The 24,635-nt window shown below is 34.6% G+C and overlaps 1 protein-coding gene across 1 annotated transcript in view; it reads left to right on the forward strand.

Annotated features, from left to right (window-relative positions):
* LOC150106827 (Y+L amino acid transporter 2-like) overlaps positions 1 to 24,635 on the forward strand; it is a 199,788-nt gene that overhangs the window by 130,991 nt on the left and 44,162 nt on the right. The window contains exons 6-7 of the mRNA XM_090393341.1: positions 9,540 to 9,643; positions 18,663 to 18,759. Coding sequence (XP_090249467.1) covers positions 9,540 to 9,643; positions 18,663 to 18,759 — 201 coding nt within the window. The remainder of the gene's footprint in view (positions 1 to 9,539; positions 9,644 to 18,662; positions 18,760 to 24,635) is intronic.

Here is a 24,635-nt window from a genome sequence, read left to right on the forward strand (position 1 = left end):
TCTAAAAATAACCTTACTGTAATAGTTAAAAAAGTGTAACTACTCTGGAAGACCAAAAAGATTATTATTGACATTGTTATTAAAAATTATTATTGTTATTCCTTTATATATATGAATTATACCTATTGTAAAAAAATGTTTGTATTACAGTGTTAATTTTATTTATATACTTTTGTGTACATGTAATTTCTTTGAAGGAGAATAAATATAAAAAAAAAATTATTACACCCTCCATGGAGTCAGCAGACTCATTGTGGGGGAGGTTCATTCAACTGACAGCATATTTATCATACTGAATTAAAATCCTTAACACTCCTTGCATTGACAACTTATTCCGGTAATGCATTCCATTCACTGAGAATTCTCCATGTAAAAAATCTACTCTTCACACTCTTGCATAACTTCCATGGATGGCCTCTGGTTCTTCCCCTCTCCTTCTACTCTTTTTATAATTGCCTCTGGATTAATCTGATAAAATCCTCTCACTAACTTAAACTTCTCTATCATATCACCTCTTTTCCTCCTATCCACCAAACTACAATCCACATTTCTTTAACTTCTCTCCATAGCCAGCATTCCAAAGTCCTAATATTGTCTTAATCACTTGTCTCTGGATCCTCTCCAATGTTTCCACATCATATTGAAAATCAGGTGACCAAATCTGAGCACAATAATGCAAGTGTGGTCTGACCAATGCTTTATGCATTGGCACAATTACTTCCTTATACCTACATGTTAGAATACTTCTCATCATATTGCATGCAGGCTTTGCAACTTCAGCCTACTGTCAACCATTACTCCCAAATCTTGAACCTCATCCACTTCCTGCAGTGCAGCACTGTCAGTATAGTACAGAACCTTGCACTTATTGATATTAAAACTACAATCCCACTCCTTTGTCTAAGTAAAAAGTCTATTCAGATCTTTCAATTCAATTCAAAAGTTTATTCAAAGCCACTCTAGAACTCGAAATGTCTGTGAAATGGATGATCTAGTCATCATTGTTTCCAGCTGTTCACTAACAGAGGATGAACTTTTTGTTTTATCAGAAGTACATGATTTTGCCATCTCTCCCAATAAGGTACTCCTTATGAATTTTTTTTTTTTTTTCATAGCATAAATAGTGGTCTTCGATCCTTATCTCAAAAAACAGGACTCATTTTGAATGCGCAAAAATTCTTTTTAGTGCTAAAACCTCTGTGTCCTACTCTCTCTTTCTCTGAATTTAAAGCACTGAAATCATTGAAGAATAATAACAATTTAATTATTATTAAGGCTGATAAGGGAAAGGCTGTTGTTGTTCAAGATAGATAAGAATATGAGAGAAAAATGTTTCTCTTAATTTGAGGTTATTCAACTTACAGGTCCCTCACTTCTGATCCGACCTGTAGGACCAGATGTGAGGGGCCTGTAAGTTGAATAATGTTTCTATTTGAATGAAGATCAAAAGATAAAACTTAAAACCTTCTTTGGTCATCTGCCTAGATTGTATGGTCTTTCCAAGTTCATAAACTAGGTATTCCATTAAGACTAGTTGTAGACTGTATAGGATGTCCCACTTATAAAATTTCTAAATTCTTATCTAATTTACTTGCTACTTATTTGAACGCTTCAGATATTATGCTACTTGCTACTCTTCATTTGGCCGCTTCGGATATTATGATTAGTTTAGAAGTTGTATCCTTGTTTACTAATGTTTCTTTATCTGACAGCATTGAATTACTTCAACAAGAATTTCCTTCATACATTGTTAAACTATTTGATTTTATAATACACTGGTTATTTCTCCTTTAAAAACAAGTTATATCAACAAATCGAAGGAACAGTCATGGGAAATCCAATTTCTCCTGCTATTGCCAACTTCTTCATGGAACACTTTGAACAACTTATTTTTGATAACATTTCACCTAGATCTACTCACTAGTTCAGATATATGGATATTTTTGCAATTTGGAATGGCTTTTTCTCTACAGCAGTTTCTTTCTAAATTCAATGCACTTCATCTCAGGATCCAATTCACCTTAGAAAAAGGAAATAAACAGTTAGCCTTTTTAGATATTTTAATTCTTCATCAAACAGATGGTAGCTTACACTTTTCAGTTTTTTGGAAGAAGACTCATACAGGCTGTTATATCCATGCTGAATTTCATCACCATCCCGTCAAAAGGCTGGAACTATTAAAACATGAGTATATTCTATTATATAATGAAACCTGTGGAGTATTCATAACTATAAATTGACATGTATGCTACAGTAATTAAATTTTAATAATATGTAGACATTTCATCTTCAGTATCTTAAGGCATCCTTTCTTTTAGTGTTGCATGGTGATCAGTATTCATATTAGAAATTATGGACTTTACAATCGTGTTATAAATAACTTTTAATTTCCTGACGTTTCGATCTTCATATTAAGATCATCATCTGGAGCATATACAAATATACAGGACAAGCTGAGTTATATTACATATAGTAAGCTAGAGAAATAATGATTTGATCATAGGTTATTCTACTGGCATGACCTCTAGTGGAAAAAAAAATAATAAATTGTTTAGAAACTACATCAAACTAAATTCTATTTATGATAATATGAATAAACATTCTTTTTTATAGATAGTTTTCTTTCAGTAACAATGATGTCCTATTTTTAGCATTACAATTGTTATTTTTGATTTAGGATCCTGGATAAACTACAGTCCTGTTTATAGTTACTCTTAGAGAGGAAGGTTTCGTGGGTCAAATATGTTTGGGATTTTTAGACCATCATTATTGTTCAGATTGGAGTGGTTGATAATAATCTCACAGGCTTCCTTAAATTTATACCATGTTTTGGTGATGTAGACAACTAGTGCTTTTCCAGTCAATTCTATGTAAGCTGTTCAGGGCATGATCAGAAAGGCCAGCTTCACCATAATTATTATATTTAATATGTTATTTATGTTTTTTTTGTCTGATAGGAATTGTGTGTCCTGTTTCCCCTCTATATGGTATGTTACAGGTGCAATAAATACGGTATACTCCAAGGTAGGCCAGTGGAGGGAGTGGGTCTTTGGATGAGTTGAGTAAGCTTTTTAATTTTGCAGGAGGTTTAAAGGTGGCTTTGAGGTTGTATTTTTTGTTGTATTCTGTTTATTTTATCTATCCCTTTAATGTAAGGAATGGTTATAGTTTTATTGTAGTCCTGTTTGTCTTTGTTTTTTATTGAGGTCTTGTAGAGAATTTTGTTAATAGTGTTTTGGCTATACCCATTTTTTTGAAAAGTATTGCTGATAACTTTAAATTTGTCTTTCAGTGTCTGTTCACTGGAGCAGATCTTCAGAGCCCTGTTTTTTAGCGTATTAATGACACCTAGTTTTTATGTTGGGTGGTGGTGGTAGAAGTTTATGTGTATATATTGGCCAGTATGTCTTGGTTTCCTGTAAACAGTGAAGGAATTATTATCAACCACAACAATAATGATGGTCTAAAAATCCCAAACATATGGAAGGCACATATTCAATCCACGGAACCTTCCTCTCTAAGAGTAACTATAAACAGGACTGTAATTAATCCAGAATCCTAAATTAAAAATAACAATTGTAATGCTAAAAATAGGACATCATTGTTACTTAAAGAAAACTATCTATAAGAAAGAATGTTTATTCATGTTATCATAAATAAAATTTAGCTTGATTTAGTTTCTAAATAATTAAATTTTTTTTTTTTTTTTTCACTAGAGGTCATGCCAGTTTCTCTAGCTTACTGTATGTAATGTAACTCAGCTTGTTCTGTATATTTGTATATGCTCCAGATGATGATCTTAATATGAAGATCAAAATGTCGGGAAATTAAAAGAGTTATTTATAACACGGTTGTAAAGTCCATAGTATCTTAAATATCAGTGCAGTTATTACAAAACAATACTAGGAATTACATTCAAAGGAACAGTTAGTGCACATGCTTACATTGGAAGGTCTCTATGTTGGAAGACCCCCCCCCCCCAAAAAAAAATAATAATTTGGCTGTAATTAAAATTAAATTAAAATATATCTCATAAATTTATTTTATACAATTGAGGATAATGATTTCTCAGACTTTTGGGATAGTGAGACAGTCATTATGGTTCAGATTGGGTCTATGACAAGGCTTCAGCACTTTCTTTATATAATGCTCATGTTTAGATAAGGATCTATGTAGCAGCTTGATGTTTTTCCATTGGATCCTATGGTTAGGGTTTTCAATCCATGTTGTACAAGGCTTGTGTGGTTTGATAAGACATATGGTCTTGATGTTCAGAGAAACTTTTACTTATATATCTCCCTGTTTGTCTGTAGTAAGACATCTTACAAGAACATGGAACTTTGTATATGCCAGGTAGCATCATAGGTGAGAATTTGTCTTTTGCAGAAGGTAGATCTGGATCTGGTAAATTGTGGATCTGGTTGATTGGTTTATAGGTAGTGGCGAGTTTGTATTTCTTCATAATGTTTGACTGAGATGCCTTTGATATATGATATAGGAGTCCTACGAGCTTCTTTTTATCTGGGTCGATGTGTAGGGAAGTGGCTGATGAATTTTTGAGTTGTTTTTGGATTGTACCATTTAGATACAGCCTTTAAATGGATACAATCTCCTCTCATACTGCACCTTTTCTTTCTTTACCATACTTGCCACCTTCCTAACCTGCACTTTATAGTCCTCATGGATCCAATCACCACCAACTGTCTTGTACCTCCTCCATAGCATTTTCTTTTCCAACACGGACAGATCTTGCATGATTTCGCTGTTTATCCATTTTACTCTTAATATTATTATTAGGAGTGAAATGGATTATTATTATTGCAACAACCTCTATGGAGATAGTAGACTTATTGGAGATCCACTTAACTAGCAACATATTTATCACATATTTAAGGAATTGAACCTTCAATTTCTTAGCACTCCCAGCATTCCCAATGCATTCTTCCGCTCACTCACCCACCACTCTAGATGTAAAAATTCTACTTTTCCACACCTTTATACAGCTTTCAGGAATGGCCTTTCATTCTTCCCTCTCACCCTCTCTACCTTCTATATTAATCCACTAAAATTCTCTTATAGCATTATATTACCATCATATCCTGTACACCCCTTGAGGGTACATAGCAGGAATTTGATGATGATGATGAAATTCTCTTATTAACTTAAATGTCTCTATCATATCGCCTCTTTTCCATCTAGCCACCAAACTGCAGATTACATTCCCTTAACTTCTTCACATAAACCAACATTCCACAGTCCTGATATAACCTTTGTTATTTGTCTAGAGTTATTTATCTACAAGAGACGTAATATTTTACTAAGAACAATAGTTTGAGCAGGTCAAATTATATCCCTAATAATTCTTGTCATAAAAGTAGCAATGATTCATTACTCTGCTTCATTTTATATTGCAGTCCTTCAGCATACTGTCTGTAACTTTTGGATATGATAATCTAACAATATTTTATGACTAACTTCCCATCACTTGTTTTCTTAGTCTGTTAGTTTATCAGGTCTCTAATTTGATCAGCTTCATCATCATCATCAAATTCCTGCAGTGTACCTTCAAGGGGTGTACACTATATTATAGTAATACATGAAAATTTACATCATTACTAACTTCCTATCTACAATTTTCCTCCAAATCAGTCTGTTACTTGTCAAGACTCCAACATTATCAGATCTTATATTTCTATCATCTAAGGCACTTTGTACAGTATCAGTCCACCTATATCTTGGTCTTCCTCTGGGTCGTTTTCCTGCCAACCTGGCAGAGAACACTTGTTTTGCTAATCTTTCCTCGCCCATTCTGTTTAAGTGACCATACCACCTGAGATTAGCTCTGCTAATGCATTCCTGGATGCTTACAATGTCAAGTTCTTTCCTACTATCCTCGTTTTTAATATGATATTGCCATTGATGCCATCTGTTCACATCTCTAATCTCTCTCAGGACTCTCATATCTGCGGTCTCTAGTCTTTGGTCAAGTGTTTTACTTCTGACCCAGCTCTCAGATCCATAAGTTAAAACTGGTTTGAACACTGTCTTGTATACAGCTAATTTAGTGTTCTGACTAATTTCTCTCTTATTCCATATGAATTTATTCAATTGACTTCCTACCATACCAGCTTTGTTGATTCTTTTATCTATTTTTATATTTAATTTACCATCTTCACTAAAAATCGTGCCCAGGTAGCTGAAATGTTTTGCTTGTTCCACTGGTTTTCCGTTCACAACACAGTTGACATTTTCAATGATTCTGCCTATTTTCATTGTCTTTGTCTTTTTATTGCTGACCTTCATACCATATCTATTACAACAGTTATTCAATTTAGTCAGGGAATCTTGCAGACTTGTAGCGGATTTATTTAGAAGTATAACATCGTCAGCATAAAGCAAAGAGCTGACATTAACATCTCCAATTTTGATATCATGTTTAGTACCACTTTCCTTCATAATGTGATCCATATAGATAATGAATAACAAAGGGGATAATGTACATCCTTGTCTCACACCAGATTTAACATTAAACCATCTTCCTGTACTTCCTTCAATTCTAACTGCTGACTTACAACTCAAATAAAGACTAGTATTCCTAGATATAATGCCCCATTGACACCATATAACTATAGCGTATTGAATAGCTTCTCTCTTGGCACCTTGTCATATGCCTTTTCCAGATTGACAAAATTTAAATATAGATCTTTGTTATATTCCCATACTTTCTCAACTATTTGTCGTAAAGTGAAGATCTGATCCTGACAGCCTCCATTTGGACTGAATCCTGCTTGTTCTTCTCCAAGCTTTTCTTCCACAATTCTTCTCAACCGTTTCTCAAGTATACTTGCATAAATCTTGCCAGGAACACTCATAGGGAAATACCTCTGTAATTCTCACCTCAGTTTTATTTCCCTTTTTATATATGGGTACAATGAGAGCTCTAATCCAATCATCGGGAATTTGTCCCTCTGTCCAAGCTTTCTGAACTATGCAGTGCAGTGCAGCCACTGTAAGACTTAATATTTCCAGTTGAATATCATCCACTCCTGCTGCCTTTCCACATTTCAAGCCTTTGATGGCTTTTTCTACTTCAAGTATGGATATGTATTCCTGACTGTATGCCTGTTGAGTGTTTTTTACCATTGTGCTATCACTGCTTGTTTCATTTAGCAATTTTTTGAAGTAATTACTCCATACTTCAAGGATATCTTTTTCTCCTGTTTTCATGTCACTTTTATCATCTCTAACTCCTTTTTACAGCACTCTTTCCTCCATTTCTTAGCTCTTCAACAACCTCCAGAATATCTTACCACCTTCTTGATATTTATTTTCTATGTTCTTGCCAAAGTCCTCCCATGACTTTTGTTGAGACTTATTTTACACAGTGTTTAGCTTTTTTACATTTGTCTCTGTATTCTCTAAGAGCTCAAGCTGACTTATTTGCCAGGAACTTTTGATATGCTTTCTTCTTTTCTTTCACTGTCTTTTTAACTTCCTGTGTTCACAATGGAGTTCTGATTTTTTCTATCCTTGCAGACAACATCACAACATGGCTCTCTGGCTGAATCAATCAGTGTTTTCTTCAAGGCTTGCCACTGAATCTCCAAGGTTTGGTTGCTGTTGTCAAACTCTCATTTTTTCTTCAATAATCTTTGTGTATAAACTACAGTTCACATCTGAGAGCTGCTGAACTTTTATTCGCTTTAAAACTTTCTTTTCAATATGAAATTCAATTTTATCCTGCTCAAGACTAAATAATGATCACTTCCAATTTCAAATTCTCTGTACACTGGTGTCTTGCACCCAGGAGAATACATCACTATCAACAATAACATAGAGACTTTTCTTATTCCTTGCCTCTTCTCTTGATGTGAATTTATGCACATTTTTATGTTGGAACATGGTGTTAGTAATAACCAGTCTATGTCCTGAACAGAAATCCAACATGTATTTGTCATTATTATTAGCTTTGCTCTTTTCTCCAACTTTTCCCAAAATATTTTTGTATGTCTGACAATCATTTCCTACTCTTCTATTTAGATCCCCAACAAGGACCAACTTTTTCTTTTTCATTGTGTCAGTTGCTTTCTCTAAAGCATGAAAAATTCCTCCACTTCTACCTTAGTAGAACCTTCTGTGAGACCATAAGCACAAATAAGTCTCATTGTCCAGTTCCCTATTCTGATATTTGCTTACATCACTATACTTGAGACTGCCTGCCATTCAAGAAGATTAGCCTCGTATTTAGTGTTGAATACTATGGTTACTCCTTCTTTTCCTTGATTGTCATTGCCTGAATATAACATTTTGTATTTATTGCTCACAAAGAGCCCACCGGTTTTTGCCTTTTTTGTTTCAGTCATCCCTATTATGTTGATCTGGTACTTATCTAATTCCTCAGCTAGCTCCATTTCTTTGCCATTCAGGCTTCTTATGTTGATAGTACCGATCTTTAATGTTGAGTTGAGTTGCGTTTTCAGATTTGTTCCAGTAGCTGACTTTTCGTTGTTTGCCCTGGTTTTCTGGTGAAAACAATGGGGACCTTGTTTAACCTGGCAATGCTCCAGCCGGCATGAAATTTTGTCATGTTGTACCATCATTTTGTATTTTGGTTTAAGCCAATAAGAATACAATTTGGTCGGCTAAATCCCAAATTGCCAGCCCATCCTAGTTTGTTCAGTATCCAGGTAGATCTATCTACCTGGATACTATTTGTACCTACTTTTGACAAACTGGACGCTCTATAGAAAAAAGTATTCAAGAGCATCAATCATCCATTCAACACAGCAAACTTGAGAAATCTGGATTAGCTCAGCACAGAATAGAAACAAGCCACAACATCATGTGGTCCAAGACTCGCCTCCTACATAGATGTCACTATAAATTTGAATGTTTATTTAAAGAAAGTGTGGAGGCTTTACTTCAACGTCCTAACTTGAATTGTAATGACTGTATATCTGTATCAAAAATTTGGAAAAGTTTAATCAGGATAGCACATTAATTTTTTTTTTTAAATTTCTTATATTAGTCTAATGTTATTTAAGATGATTACATGAATTTCTGACGTAATATCTTTAATTTAATCATGACTCTGATAAAAAATGTTTACTCTTTTAATACTTAGCGATATGACTTCATGCGGCTCGTTCTATTTGTGAATGATCAATTGTTTGTATTCCACCTTGTTTTTTTGAAACTATTCCTATGTAGCCACTGAAGATGGTCTGTAATGTTCAGACTGAAATATTTGGCAAATTAAATAATATTCTTGTGTAAATGTGTATATATTTTATAACCCAACAGGGTGCACCATGAGAAGGTGAGGATTGGACATTAGGTCAGAAGCCCTGGTCAGTTCTCCGCATTCCTTTAAAGGATATGTGGAGGTCTCCTCTCACTTATATAGCTTTGACTCGATCAATGCTTTCTTGTATTTTATGTCACATGCAAATTTGAATTTTAGATTTTTGATAACTTCATGTACTTCAACTTTTTTTTTTTTTTTTTTTTTTTTTTTTTTTTTTTTTTAACTTATGCAGACATTTGCAGAACAGCTATATGGAGTAATGGCATGGATAGTTCCTGTTTTTGTTGCTATGTCCACCTTTGGAGGTGTAAATGGAATTCTGTTTACTTCTTCAAGGTAAGAATAATGCTACTTAGTTATGTAAAGTAATTTAAAATGCCTATTTGAATTCATTAATAAATATTAATAGTGTCTCCAGATCTTCAAGACAAAGCTATTTGGTCTGTTTTGGAACTAGTAGGAAGTGACCATACCACAATATTAACTAACCTGAACCTAAAAATGACCAAACCCACCAAAAAAAAGAAAATATCATTGGAACATTCAAAAGATAAATTGAGAGAAATACAAATATGAAGTAAACAAAATGCTGAAAGATTACACATATCATGATGACCTAGACAAGGACTAGGTCATCATGGTATGTGTGCCTTCTAAGTATTCTTCCAATAACTTGGAAGAATACTATCCTAAATGCAGCAAAGGAAAAGTATCCCTAAGGGTTACAGGAGAAAAGTTATTTCAAACTACCCAAAGGTACACCAGGAACTTGCCAGTAAAATAACTAAACGAAATGAATTATTTAACATCTTAAAAATTGGAAGCTCTCCAGAAACCAGGATTGAGTACAAGAAGACAAATGCTGAAATTAAACAAAAATATAATATATTACAAAGAACTAGGTGGCAAGAATTTTGCCACAACTTAAATTCAAACACTTCAGATACCAAACTTTGGAAACTGACTACTAATTTACAAAGAGACCTACCAAAGGCAAGTAAGACTAGCATGCTAAAAGGCTCAGATGGAAATATCAAAATGGAGACAGAGAGAGAGAGATTGCAAATACCTTGGCCTTTCATTTTCAAAATATAAAAATATAAGCAAACTAGAGATGAATACTAGCAAAGACCATCATATATCAAAACAGGCTTGATAACAGAAAAATGCTGCAAATTTGTAGATGAGCTGAGCGGAAAAAAATGTTGAAAATGCATGGAAACTCATAAGGCAGTATCCAACAAAATCAATGTATGACTGCTTACTGAAGGTTAAGAGAGTAAATAGAGTGGAAGTGAAATGGATGAGCAGTGAAATCAAGCAAGCTGGAAAAGAAAATGTTATGGAGGAGGTACAAGACAGTTGGTGACGATCAGATCCATGAAGAGTATAAGGTGCAGGCTAGAAAGGTGACGAGCATGGTAAAGAAAGAAAAGGTGCAGTATGAGAGAAGATTGGCTGGTCAGGCCAAGGTTAACTCGAGGGAATTTTTCCGCTATATGACAAGCCAGAGGAAGAATAATTATGGAAGACTAACATTGGTAGATAGTCATGGCAGCAGACTAACAGCTGCAAAGGATATAGTGGAATTATTGAACGAGCACTTTATCAGCATACATCATACTTGTATAAATTATCCGGTACAATATATAGAAGAGGAGCAAGTATTATGAGAATTGGAAATAAAAGAAACAGAAGTATATCAGATGTTGGTTGGGTTAGTTGTGAATAAGGCTGTAGGAATGGATGACATATCACCACATATGCTTAAGGAATGTGCACCACAGTTGTTTATGCCCTTGACCTGGTTATTTAATGAAAGTCTTGCAGTGGGTAGGGTTCCTAAGGAGTGGAAAGAGGGCAAAATAGTACCACTCCACAAGCATGGTTCTAAGACAGAAGTCTCCAACTATATGCCAGTCTGTATACCTGCAGTTGTGGTCATGGTGTTGGAGAGATTGATAAGGAATAGAATACAGAATTGGGTTAATGGACATGACATTCTTGATGAAGGTCAGCATAGATTTGTAAAAGGTAGGTCCTGTTTCAGTAATTTACTTGCATTTTATGATAAGGTGACGAGTGTATTAGATAAGGGAGAATAACATACAGTGATATTCTTAGACTTTGCAAAAGCATTTGATAGATTACCACATGATAAGTTGGTGTACAATCTGCAGAGGATGGGAATAGACAATATATTGGTTACATGGATCGTTGATTGTATCTGAACGATACCAGCAAGTTGTGTATGATGGAGCAATGTCTCAAAAAAGAAGGGTAACCAGTGGCGTGCCCCATGGTTCTGTTCTTAGGCACGTGCTGTTTAGCTTGTTTGTAAATGATATATCATGTGGACTGACAGGGGATCTTCAGTTATTTGCTGATTATGCAAAATTGGGAAGAATTATAAGTAGCACTGCTGATGCTGAATCCCTTCAGGAAGATTTAAATAGTCTTTTTATTTGGACAAAAGAGTGGGGTTATAGTTTTAATATCAATAAGTACAAGGTGTTGCATTTTGGAATGCAGAAATGTCAGGCTGTTTACTATATTAATGGTGCTGTACTGTAGGAAGTGGATGAGATTACAGATTTGGGAGTTATGGTTGACAGTAGACTGAAGTTTAGAGGGCATATTGCTAGGGTTGCAAAGATTGCACATCATAGTGCTGCTATGATAAGAAGTACTCTAACATCAAGGATGAGGAAGTGGTTGTAGTACTGTATAAGGCACTGGTCAGACCACACTTGGACTATTTTGCTCAGATCTGGTTTCCAATGTGATGTGGAGAGATTGGAAAGGGTCCAGAGGTGAGTGACTAAAACAATGTCAGGACTTTGGAATTCTGGCTATGGAAAGAAGTTGAAGAAATGTGGATTGCAGAGTTTGGTGGATAGGAGGAAGAGAGGTGATATGATAGAGACGTTTAAGTTAGTGAGAGGATTTTATCCGATTAATCCAGAGGGGATTATAAAAAGAGTAGAAGGTGAGAGGGGAAGAATCAGAGGTCATTCCTGGAAGTTATGTAAAAGTGTGGTGAGGAGTAGATTTTTTACATGGAGAATTGTCAGTGAATGGAATGCATTACCAGAATGTGTTGTTAATGCAAGGAGTGTTAAGGACTTTAAGATTCTATATGATAAATGTGTTGTCATTTGAATGAACCTCCCACAATGAGTCTGTCGACTCCATGGAGAGTGTAATAATATTAATAATAATAACTTCCCCGAAATATAGAAACAAATTATTCTGGGACCCATTTACAATCTGATTGAGAGATGCCTTGAAGAGTCTAGATATAAATAAATCATGTGGATCAGCTAACATACAAGGAATTATGATCAGGCATCTTCCTCCCATAGTCCTAGATTGGCTACTTCACCTATACAACAATAGCTTTAAACAAGGAAAAGCTCCAAAAGACTGGAAGACAGCCACAATCATACCAGTTTTGAAGCCTAACAAACCGCGAGATCAACCAGGAAGTTATTGACCAAAAATTCACTAATTCCAGGCAAATTGATGGAAAAAATGATACTCCAACATTTGAATTACTGTTTAAACAAAAATAATTTTCAGGCTGCCTTTAGAAGAAATCACTCAACAACTGATCAATTTTTCTACTTAACCCAGTCAATTCAAAATAACTTCCAGATTAAACCTATCAAATCCACCACTGCAGCTTTTATAGATTTTAGCAATGCCTTTAACAAGGTGTGGAGGCAGAAACTCTTTTCCAAACTTTGTCATATTGGAAAGAAGGGAAAGGTTCTAAACTGGATTTATGACTTTCTAAGAAACAGAATAATTCAAGTTAGAATAAATAATACCTTTCCAAGAAAGTGAAAATAAGACAAGGACTTCCTGAAGGCAGAATTTAGAACTCACTCCTTTTTTCCACCTCAGAAAGTGGAGACCAATGATTTAAACAATCAACTAATTACATTTAATGAAAACCCCAAATAACCATGGAGTTACTCAGGATACATCACTAAGCTTCAATAAACATATCAACACTGTTGCAGTCAAAGCAAAAAGAAGACTAATTATCATGAAAAGTATCTCTGATAGAGAATGGGGAGCTGATGCTTTAAACCTTAAAAGTCACATACATCTCTATTATTCAACCTTTAATATGCTTTGCCCATCTGGATACAAACATCACAAACCAGTTTAGACAAGTTATAAAAATTCAGAAAAATGAAGCTAGAATCATATGTGGACTAAGGAATACAACTTCTGGAAAAATAGCATTTTTCCAGAAAAATAGAATTTGAATCTAACATCATTGCTTTAAAAATTAGGTGGCAAGAAAAATCTTACTAAATTTGTAGAAAAAAGAACCAACCTTGCACATCATAGAACAATTGAACTTTTAAAATAGTGGCAACCAACAAACAGAATAAAGAAAAAATCGACAATGCATAAAACCATGGAAAATAAAATTCCCTTGGATTGTCCAAATAAAATAGCCAGCTACCCAGCATTTTCTCCAAATCAAGAGGAAAAATATAGTTATTAATTTTGAAATAGCGAAACATGAGAAAAAAAAAAGCCTAGAAAACTCTGAAATCTTGAGATTATTAGCTCTTTCAAAAATAATGAAATATGGAACTGACTCAATAAAGATCTACACAGATGGTCTCTCAAATCCAAATGGCAATTCTGGAAGTGGCATACTCATCTATGGCTCTCAAAATAGAGTTAAAAACAACCAATAGTATAGGATGCAACTCATACCATGCAGAATTAATAGCCATTAACACAGCACCCAACATTTGGATAAACAAAACCCAAAGCAATTTATATTTTTCACAGATTCCTTAGCAGCCCTTCAAGCTATTAATAACTGCTACACTAGCCACCAAGAAATACTTAGAGACATAGCAAGAAACATAAGCAATCTACATAAGGGTTCCAAATAATTTTCCAATGGATAGTGGATTCCATCCCATGTGGGATTAAAGGGAAATGAAACTGTAGATGAAGTAGCAAAAATGGCTACAATATCCAGCAATACCACATATTTTGATCTTTTTAAAACTACTCAAAAAGAAAACATAAAAGGAATGATTCTCCAAGACATGACTCACCACTGGTATTCAGCAGAAAAATCAAGAGCTACCATCAACTCCAAGTTTAATCTCTATGTCACCACCATGATCTCTCACCTCAAGACTGGCCACACAAGACCAATCAAGTTTAGCAATGGCAAAAAAGTCTTCCCAATCTGCAAAATCTGTAACATCGCAGAAGTAGCACCACTGCATTTACTAGCTTGTATGAATATTTCTAAATGTGAACTTTATAACAACCCAGAAAAGGTGGTGTATGAAAGATATGAATTTGACCTCTATGATCTGATGTAATAATACCATGGGATAATTAAAAAATATGTATTCATGTTTATTGACTAATATCAATTAATTTTGTTTTTCTCATCCTGAACTATTATTGTTATTCTCATCACCATTACAGTCTGTCTAAATGAATTCACAAATTTTACAGGAGACTTAGTCTAGCTGTTACTATACCTCCTGTAGCTATCTATTTTCTCTTAGTTATTCAATGTAGATGCATTTACTGCTCATCATGTAAAGAATTTACTCCTTACGTTCTTGTTTACCAAACAACTTCAGGGCTGTTGCCTCTCCCTCCCCATTATAAATAACATTAAAATTCTATGCCTTTTTATTCCTCAAAGAGAATAAGCAGAGTTAGTGCTAAATAATTTTCGGAAATTGATGGGTAGATGACGTCCACCCTTAAAACCCATTCATAATCCTAAATCCTGACACTTGTATTGTTGTCTAAAATACTGTGAGTTCTGTGGTTGAATTTTTGTGATTCAAGGTTAAAATCTGGTATTTCCAGGAGAAAAACCCACACTTGCCTGTGCTAGAAATTAACAAATCTGAAAACACACCCCAAATCAACATCACCAATGTTAAAGATCAGTACTATCAACATAAGAAGCCTGAATGGCAAAGAAATAGAGCTAGCTGAGGAATTAAATAAGTATCAGATCGACATAATTGGGGTGACTGAAACAAAAAAAAGACAAAAACTGGTGAGATCTTTCTGAGCAATAAATACAAAATGTTATATTCAGGCAATGACAATCAAGGAAAAGAAGGAGTAACCATAGTATTCAACACTAAATACGAAGCTAATCTTTTTGAATGGCAGGCAGTCTCAAGTAGAGTGATGTGGGCAAATATGAGAATGGGGAACTGGACAATGAAATTTATTTGTGCCTATGGTCCCACAAAAGGTTCTACTAAGGTAGAAGTGGAGGAATTTTTTCATGCTTTAGAGAAAGCAACTGACACAATGAAAAAGGAAAAGTTGGTCCTTGTTGGGGATTGAAATAGCAGAGTAGGAAATGATTGTCAGACATACAAAAATATTTTGGGAAAATTTGGAGAAAAGAGCAAAGCTAATAATAATGGCAAAAACCTGTTGGATTTCTGCTCAGGTCATGGACTGGTTATTACTAACACCATGTTCCAACATAAAAATGTGCATAAATTCACATGGAGAGAAGAGGCAAAGAATAAGAAAAGTCTCATTGACTATGTTATTGTTGATAGTGATGTTTTCTCCCTGGTGCAGGACACCAGAGTGTACAGAAGATTTGAAATTGGAAGTGATCATTATTTAGTCTTGAGCAGGATAAAATTGAATTTCATATTGAAAAGAATAATATGTAAGAAAGTTTTAAAGCAAATAAAAGTTGAGCAGCTCTCAGATGTGAACTGTAGACTAAAATATACAAAAATTATTGAAGAAAAAATGAAAGAGTTCGAGAACGGCAACCAAACCTTGGAGATTCAGTGGCAAGCCTTGAAAAAAACACTGATTGATTTAGCCAGAGAGGCATGTAGCGAGGTTGTCTGTAAGGATAGAAAAATCAGAACACCATGGTGGACACAGGAAGTTAAAGAGGCAGTGAAGGAAAAGAAGAAAGCATATCAAAAGTTCCTGGCAAATAAGTCAGCTTGTGCTCTTAGAGAATACAGAGACAAATGTAAGAAAGCTAAACACTGTGTAAAACTAGCCGAACAAAAGTCATGTGAGGACTTTGGCAAGAACATAGAAAAAAAATTAAATATCAAGAAGCAGTAAGATATTCTGGAGGTTGTTGAAGAAGCTTAGAAATGGAGGAAAGAGAGTTAAAGGAGTTAGAGATGATAAAGGTGACATGAAAACAGGAGAAAAAGATATTCTTGAAGTATGGAGTAATTACTTCGAAAAATTGCTAAATGAAATAAGCAGTGATAGCACAGTGGTAAAAAAACACTCAACAGGCATACAGTCAGGAATACATATCCATACTTGAAGTAGAAAAAGCCATCAAAGGCCTGAAATGTGGAAAGGCAACAGGAGTAGAATGATATTCGGCCAGAAATGCTGAAGTATGGTGGTATAAAAGTCTTACAGTGGCTGCACTGCATAGTTCAGAAAGCCTGGACAGAGGGACAAATTCCCGATGATTGGAGTTGAGCTCTCATAGTACCCATATATAAAAAGGGAAATAAAACTGAGGTGAGAATTACAGAGGTATTTCCCTATGAGTGTTCCTGGCAAGATTTATGCAAGCATACTTGAGAAACGGTTGAGCAGAATTGTGGAAGAAAAGCTTGGTGAAGAACAAGCTGGATTCAGGCCAAATAGAGGCTGTCAGGATCAGATCTTCACTTTACGACAAATAGTTGATAAAGCATGGGAATATAAAAAAGATCTATACTTAAGTTTTGTCGATTTGGAAAAGGCATATGACAAGGTGTCAAGAGAGAAGCTATTCAATACACTACAGTTATATGGTGTCAATGAGACATTGTATCTAGGAATACTAGTCTTTATTTGAGTAAGTCAGGTTAGAATTGAAGGAAGTACAGGAAGATGGTTTAATGTTAAATCTGGTGTGAGACAAGGGTGTACATTATCCTCTCTGTTATTCATTATCTATATGAATCACATTATGAAGGAAAGTGGTATTAAACATGATATCAAAATTGGAGATGTTAATGTCAGCTCTTTGCTTTATGCAGACGATGTTATATTTCTAAATAAATCCGCTATAAATCTGCAAGATTCCCTGACTAAATTGAATAACTGTCGTAATAGATATGGTATGAAGGTAAGCAATAAAAAGACAAAAACAATGAAAATAGGCAGAATCGTTGAAAATGTCAACTGCGTTTTGAACAGAGAACCTGTGGAACAAGTAAAACATTTCAGCTACTTAGGCACGATTTTTAGTAAAGATGGTAAATTAAATAGGGAAATAGACAACAGAATCAACAAAGCTGGTATGGTAGGAAGTCAATTGAATAAATTCATATGGAATAAGAGAGAAATTAGTCGGAACACTAAATTAGCTGTATACAAGACAGTGTTCAAACCGATTTTAACTTATGTATCTGAGAGCCTGGGTCAGAAGTAAAACACTTGACCAAAGACTAGATACCGCAGATATGTGAGTCCTGAGAAAGATTAGAGGCGTGAATGGATGGCATCAATGGCAATATCATATTAAAAATGAGGATATTAGGAAAGAACTTGACATTGTCAGTATCCAGGAATACATTAGCAGAGCTAATCTCAGGTGGTATGGTCACTTAAATAGAATGGGCGAGGAAAGATTAGCAAAACAAGTGTTCACTGTAAGGTTGGCAGGAAAACGACCCAGAGGAAGACCAAGATATAGGTGGATTGGTGCTGTACAAAGTGCCTTAGACAATAAAAATATAAGATCTGATAATGTTGGCGTCTTGACAAGGAACAGACTGATTTGGAGGAAAATTGTAGATAAGAAGTTTGTAATGATGTAAATTTTCATATAATGCTATCATATCCTGTACACCCCTTGAGGGTACATGGCAGGAATTTGATGATGATGATGATGACCAGGTAGAAAAAAACCTAGAAAAAGTTTCTCTACTCAAAAGCTGGAATTAAACCTATAATTAAACCAACATGGAATATTTGGAATATTCAGTGTTCAAACATATGCAAATAGGAATGCAATTACCTGTTATTAAGAAGTAGCATGTTACAACTGCATTAAGTATTTATTTAAATCATTTTGTTTCTCTGGTGCTGTGGTCAGCTTCTTCAGGATTACATGTTTACTGAAAAATATAATTATTAATTATCATGATTAAGAGCTCTATCATAGCAATAAACAGAGCACTTTAACTTCAAGAAAAGAAGCCTATTTTATTATTTATAAATGAAAAATATTTTGAATGGTTATCCATTAGTTAACAATATTTTCAGAGTTTGCCATCAAATGTTTTCTGTTCCACAGAATAGATGCTAATTATTGTTGTACTTACAATTTCAGATTATTTTATGCTGGAGCTGCTGAAGGTCAAATGCCTTCAATTTTATCTATGATTCAAATAAATCACTTGACCCCAGTACCAGCAATTATATTTATGGTAAGCGATAAAATTATTAAAGATATTATTTCTGGAAAATTTTTTATGTTACTCCTTTAAATTAATATTAATTTTTATGGCTATTTTGCCTATTTTTCTTTAGGAGTATCTCGTTAAATAAAAGTTATGTTTTTAAAAAGTTGTCTTTAGATAAAATTTATTATTTTTTTAGTCCAAATTTATCTTATTATGACAAAGCTTTCTTATATTTGTATTCCAGCATGCTGTACTGAAATACAAATATTTTTAGTATTCTAAAAATTATATTTCAAAAAAATCTCAATAATTTTTTTTTTTTTTTTCAAACTTTGTAAGCAGTTTAAACACAATTCTTGTAGGCATTGTTTCTCATTAGTGTTGTTAAGAGACACTGTTTATGTGCATATATATATGCGGCATCTAAATTCCACGCATAAGAAACCATAAACCCACACAAATGGCATCAATAAATGCCATTTGTGTGGGTTTTACTCTTAAAGAGTTACAACCTCTAGCTTCTTTGGAAATAATTCATTAGATGAGACTGCTTCACAGAACTGATGTAAATGAAATGAAAGATGACTGCGAGTAGCAGGTTCAGATTCAGCTGTAAAAATATTGGACAGCTGTTGCTCATGTTGCTATAGGTGTAGCAAAAATGGGTCATAATAGATGCTAGTTCTGTTAACAGCACCCATGGAAATATCTTGTAGAAGAGACAATGAAGAAACTGACCGTTTATGAGACATTGACTGAAGAGAGTCTGTGAGAGAAGGGCATATCAATCAACTGAACTGCTTTTTTTTTCTAAATAGCATCAAAGAATTTTTAGAGCACTTTTATGTTACCATTCTAAATATGAGAGGAGTATTCCAACATTGGCCAGATTTTAGATTTGTACTGAGTAACTTGTGCAAATAAAAATGCCAGTTTTGAAACTGAGATGGTTATAGACGTGATGTGATTATGCAAAGGCTGAGAGTAAGAGTCAGTAGAAGGATTTTTCACTTTGTTTTAAAACAAATTAAAAATGATAAAAAATTATATTCTTGTTTAATCCTTTTAATCTAGGATCCCCAATAATGCGAGAAGAACTTGATAAAGCACTGTCCGAAATGAGTAAGGGATAAAGTCCAGGTGTAGGCAGTATTCCTATAGAACTGCTACAAAATCTAGGTGATGAGACAAAAACCTTACTCTATCAATTAATAGCCCAAATGTATGATAGAGGAGAAATACCAAAGGAGTTTATGAAATCAACCATAATACCAATACCAAAAAAGAATAATGCAAACAAATGCAGCCAATTTAGAAAATAGCTTTAATCCCACATGTTAGCAAAATTCTGCTAAAAATTATTCAAAATAGAATTTATTCAAAAATAGATTGTCTATTGGATGAAGACCAATTTGGATTCAGAAAGAATAAAGGAACAAGAGAAGCAATACTCTGTTTAAGAACAATAATAGAGAGAAGATTAGACCTTAATCAAAATACTTACATTTGCTTTCTTGATTTAGAGAAAGCATTTGATAAAGTAAACCAGCAAATACTCCTAAATTATCTTACTAATATTGGCATAGATTTGAGGGATAGGAAAATAATTTATCAAATTTACAAAAATCAAAATGGATGGATTAAAATCAATGATAAGGCGAAAAATAATAAATATAAGGAGTGGAGTAAGACAAGGATGTATACTTTCACCACTTTTATTTAATTTATATATTGAAAAGGCCATTCAGGAAACTAAAGATAAAATAAATAGTGGCATAAAGATAAATGGTGAGCAAGTCATGTGTATAAGATTTGCTGATGACATAGCCCTTGTAGCAGAAAACAGAAGAACATTAAAAACAATGCTAGAATTACTAAATAATAACTTTGAAAAATATAAAATGAAAATCAACACAGATAAGACTAAAATCATTCTTAATCCCTGTCAATATAGAGCATATAGACATCAGCAGGGAACAAATAAAACAAGTGAAAAGCTTTAAATATTTAGGAAGCCTAATAACAGAAGATCGCAGAACAAGAGAAGACATAAGATCAAGAATAAACAATGCAAAAGCCCAATTCTCTAAGATGAAAAGCATTTTAACAGGAAACCTCAACCTACAATTAAAAAAAAAAAATTAGTAAAGACATTGATATGGAGCATTGCACTGTATGGATGTGAAATCTGGATTCTAGGCAGAGAAGATGGAAGAAGATTGGAGGCTTTTGAAATGTGGTGCTAGTGCCGCATGAACAAAATAAAATGGACAGAAAAAAAATCAAACCAACAAGTCCTGAGAGAGATAAATGAAACAAGAACTCTAATTAAATCGATCAAAATTAGAAGGGGATAGGTGGTTTGGACATATACTTTGACATGATGGACTTGTGAAAAGAATAACTGAAGGCAAAATAGAGGGGGGAAAGAAGAAGAGGCGGACCAAGGAAAAGCTTTCTTGACCAAGGAAAAGCTTTCTTGACCAAGTCAAAGACAGCACAGGTTTGAGGAGTTACCAGGAGGTTAAGAAGAAAGCCAATGACAGAGCGGAATGGAGGAAATTGCTGCTGAGATACCAGTCCCAAGACTGATGCAACTGATGATGAATCCTTTATCCAAGTGTAAAAGTTCACTGCATGTGAAGTTTCTTCACAACCAGGCTACTTTATATAGAAGCCAATGATTTTGCATTACCTGCCTTAATATTCCATAATGTAAAGCACACATCCTTTTTTTGGTGTGTATAATGCTATGTATTATGAGAAGGGCTACTACCCTGACCAGTTTTGGCTTTTATTGAGGACTTATCAGCGGAAGCCAGAATCTTGGTATCTCTTCTGAATCTGGCTCCTGCTGATGAGACCTCAATGAAGGTCAAAACAAGTCTGGGTAGTGGCTCTTCCCATAATACATAGCATTATATGCATCTGAAAGGACGTGTGCTTTACATTATGGAATACTAAGACAATTAATGTGAAGTCATTAGCTTCTGTATACAAGTAGCCTAGTTGTGAAGAAACTTCACATGCAAATTTTGTTTGCTTACATTTGGATAAAGGGTTAAACAAGAATATAATTTCTTGGCATTTTTAATTTAGTGAGAGTCAGTCTGAGAAGAGAGATTTGTCATGACTGCTAAGTTTTGCAGTATCAAAGTTAAATGGAGAAGAAATAAGGAATTTTTTTTTTGTGTGAGAAAAGGCAGAACTGTGTTTTGGAAATATTGAAGATGATAAGTTATTACTTTATTCAATGATTATGAGATCAGTGCTCAGATCACTTATTGTAGATAATCTTGAAGACTGACATGAGCATTGCAAGGTTTGTCTTATGAATAGGATGACTGGAGAGAGCAGGTCATTTATGTATATGAGGAAGAGGATGGGTGATATATAGTGACCTGAGGAACACCTCCATTAACACCTCCCACCATTACTTGTGGTGAATGATCTGAGAGAACACCAACAATCCAGTTACTAATGTAGAAAAGGCAGACCATGACAGTGTGCTGAAAAGCCCTCAATGCCAGGCCCTATCACATTCTTTGGAAATGTTAGCACATTTGTCCAAACCTTTTCCACGGCACATTGTCCAGAGGTGTGTGATGTAGGTAAGGAGATCTGCTGTGGAGCTTGACTGGCGAAATCCATGTCAGTCAATGATTAGTTCTCCAGGCATTGAAGAAGTTGACAAATGACTTTCTCCAGTACTCATTGTTACCTAACACTGAGGTGAATGCAGTTGGTTGATAGTTTGATGATAGACACTTATTACTTTTTTTTTTCTGGAATTAGCTATATGTGGGTTTGCTTCCATGCTTGCTGAATATTCTTTAGTGTATAGCCAATAACAAACAGGTGTTAGTTGAGCACAATTGGTGGGATTTCATCAGGACCAGAAATCTTTTTGGTATCCAGATTGTACAAGATTTGTCTGTCTTTCTGGTAGAAGATCACATGCAATGCAGTGTTCTAGATAAATAAGAAGGTGATTTGCTTGGTCACTATACATGAGTTGAATGAGAAGAATACTGAATCAGCTTAATTATTATTAACACCAGATCTCCATGGAATCAAAAGACTCATCACAGGAAGTAGACACTGTCACACGCAAACTCATCAACCTGTGCCTTAAACTCATTTAACATATCTGCATTCACCACACTATCAGACAATGCATTCCACTCACCAGCCACTCTCCATGCAAAGAACCTACTCCTTACTCCCTTCCTCCTTATATGATTTCCAGGGATGGCCTCTTATTCTACCCTCTTCTTTCCATTCTTTGAAAAATGCCTTCCACATTAACCTAGTAACAACCCCTTACCAACTAAAGTTATATCCTCTCTTTCTCCTATTCATGAGACTTTGCTAATTGCATTCTCCCAATCTGTTGTCATACCTCACATTCCAAAGACCAATTACCACCTTACTCAATCTTTTTTGGACCTTTACTAATATATCTTCAGCATTTTGAAAACCAGGGGACCAAATCTGTTCACAATAATCCATACAATGCCTGATCAAGGCCTTATACAATGGAACTATAACTCCTTTATTTCTACACATTAAGGGGTCCTCCTCATCATTGCCATAATTTGATGTGATGACTTCACAACTTGTGCAATGTGACCCATAAACTTCAGGTCCTTGTCCACCACCACCACTCTCAGATCTCTCATCTTCTCTATCTTCTTAAAAATTCCCAACCAAGTGTAAACTTTGAATTCCATCATTGCCTATTAAATGTTAGAACCTTATGCTTTGCAACATTAAACTGATAATGAGTCTATTAAACTGAATCTATTCAAGTCATTCTGTAAGACTACAACATCTGCTTACCCAACATCCTTCTTCCCATTTTTGTGTCATCTACAAACAGTTGCATATCTTAAGTTAAACCACTCACTTGACCACTCATACAATCTATTCAAGTCATTCTGTAAGACTACAACATCTGCTTACCCAGCATCATTCTTCCCAGTTTTGTGTCATCTGCAAACAGTTGCATATCTTAAGTTAAACCCACCCTAATATCATTAATATACAAGTTAAACAACAATTGTCCCAAAACAGACCTCTGCAATACACTGCTAGTGATTTTCCTCTTTCTGGATACCACTTTCCCCATGCCCAACTAGCTGATACCTATCTTGACAGTCAGTCATCTATTCAGCTCACTAGTCTGTAATTCAATCCCATCTGTTTTAGTTATCAGCTGGTTGTGTTAGCTATTTAGTTATCAATCTATCAAAAGACTTTGCAAAATCTAAGTATACTGCTGTATATGCATCTCCCTTGTTCAATGCATTCGTCACCTTGTTATAGTACATAAGTAAATTGTTAAAACATGACCTCCCTTTAACAAACCCTTGCTGACACTCACGGAGAATGCTACCATTATCAACCTGCTTCTGTATTCTGACTCTCACCAACTTCTTCAACATCTTATATCTAGATATACAGATTGGTTTATAATTTGTAGCCCCCAGCCTTATCATCACCTTTGCAAAGTACAATTTTTATCTTCTTTCCACTACTTTGGGACTTGGGTTGTTGCAGGACTAGCATGGATTTGTGAAGAGTAGGTCTTGTTTTTTAGCAGTCTACTTGCATTTCATGATGATAAGTTGACAAATGTGTTTGATAAGGATGATTCATATACAGCAATATTCTTGGACTTTGCAAAAGCATTTGATAGATTACTTCATAATAGGTTGTTGTACAAGCTGCAGGAGATGGGAATGGATAATGGATTGGTTAAATAGGTTGGAGAGTGGCTTTCTGAATGATACCAACAAGTTGGGTATGATGGAGTAGTCTTGGTAAAGGAAGGTAACCAGAGGTGTGTCCCAGGGTTCTATTCTTGAGCCCTTGCTGTTTGAGTTATTTGTCAATAA

The sequence above is a fragment of the Typopeltis vanoorti genome, chromosome 5 (genome assembly GCF_054136105.1).
Source record: "Typopeltis vanoorti isolate ZY-2024b chromosome 5, IOZ_Tvanoo_1.0, whole genome shotgun sequence".
NCBI classification, from domain to species: Eukaryota; Metazoa; Arthropoda; class Arachnida; order Uropygi; family Thelyphonidae; genus Typopeltis; species Typopeltis vanoorti.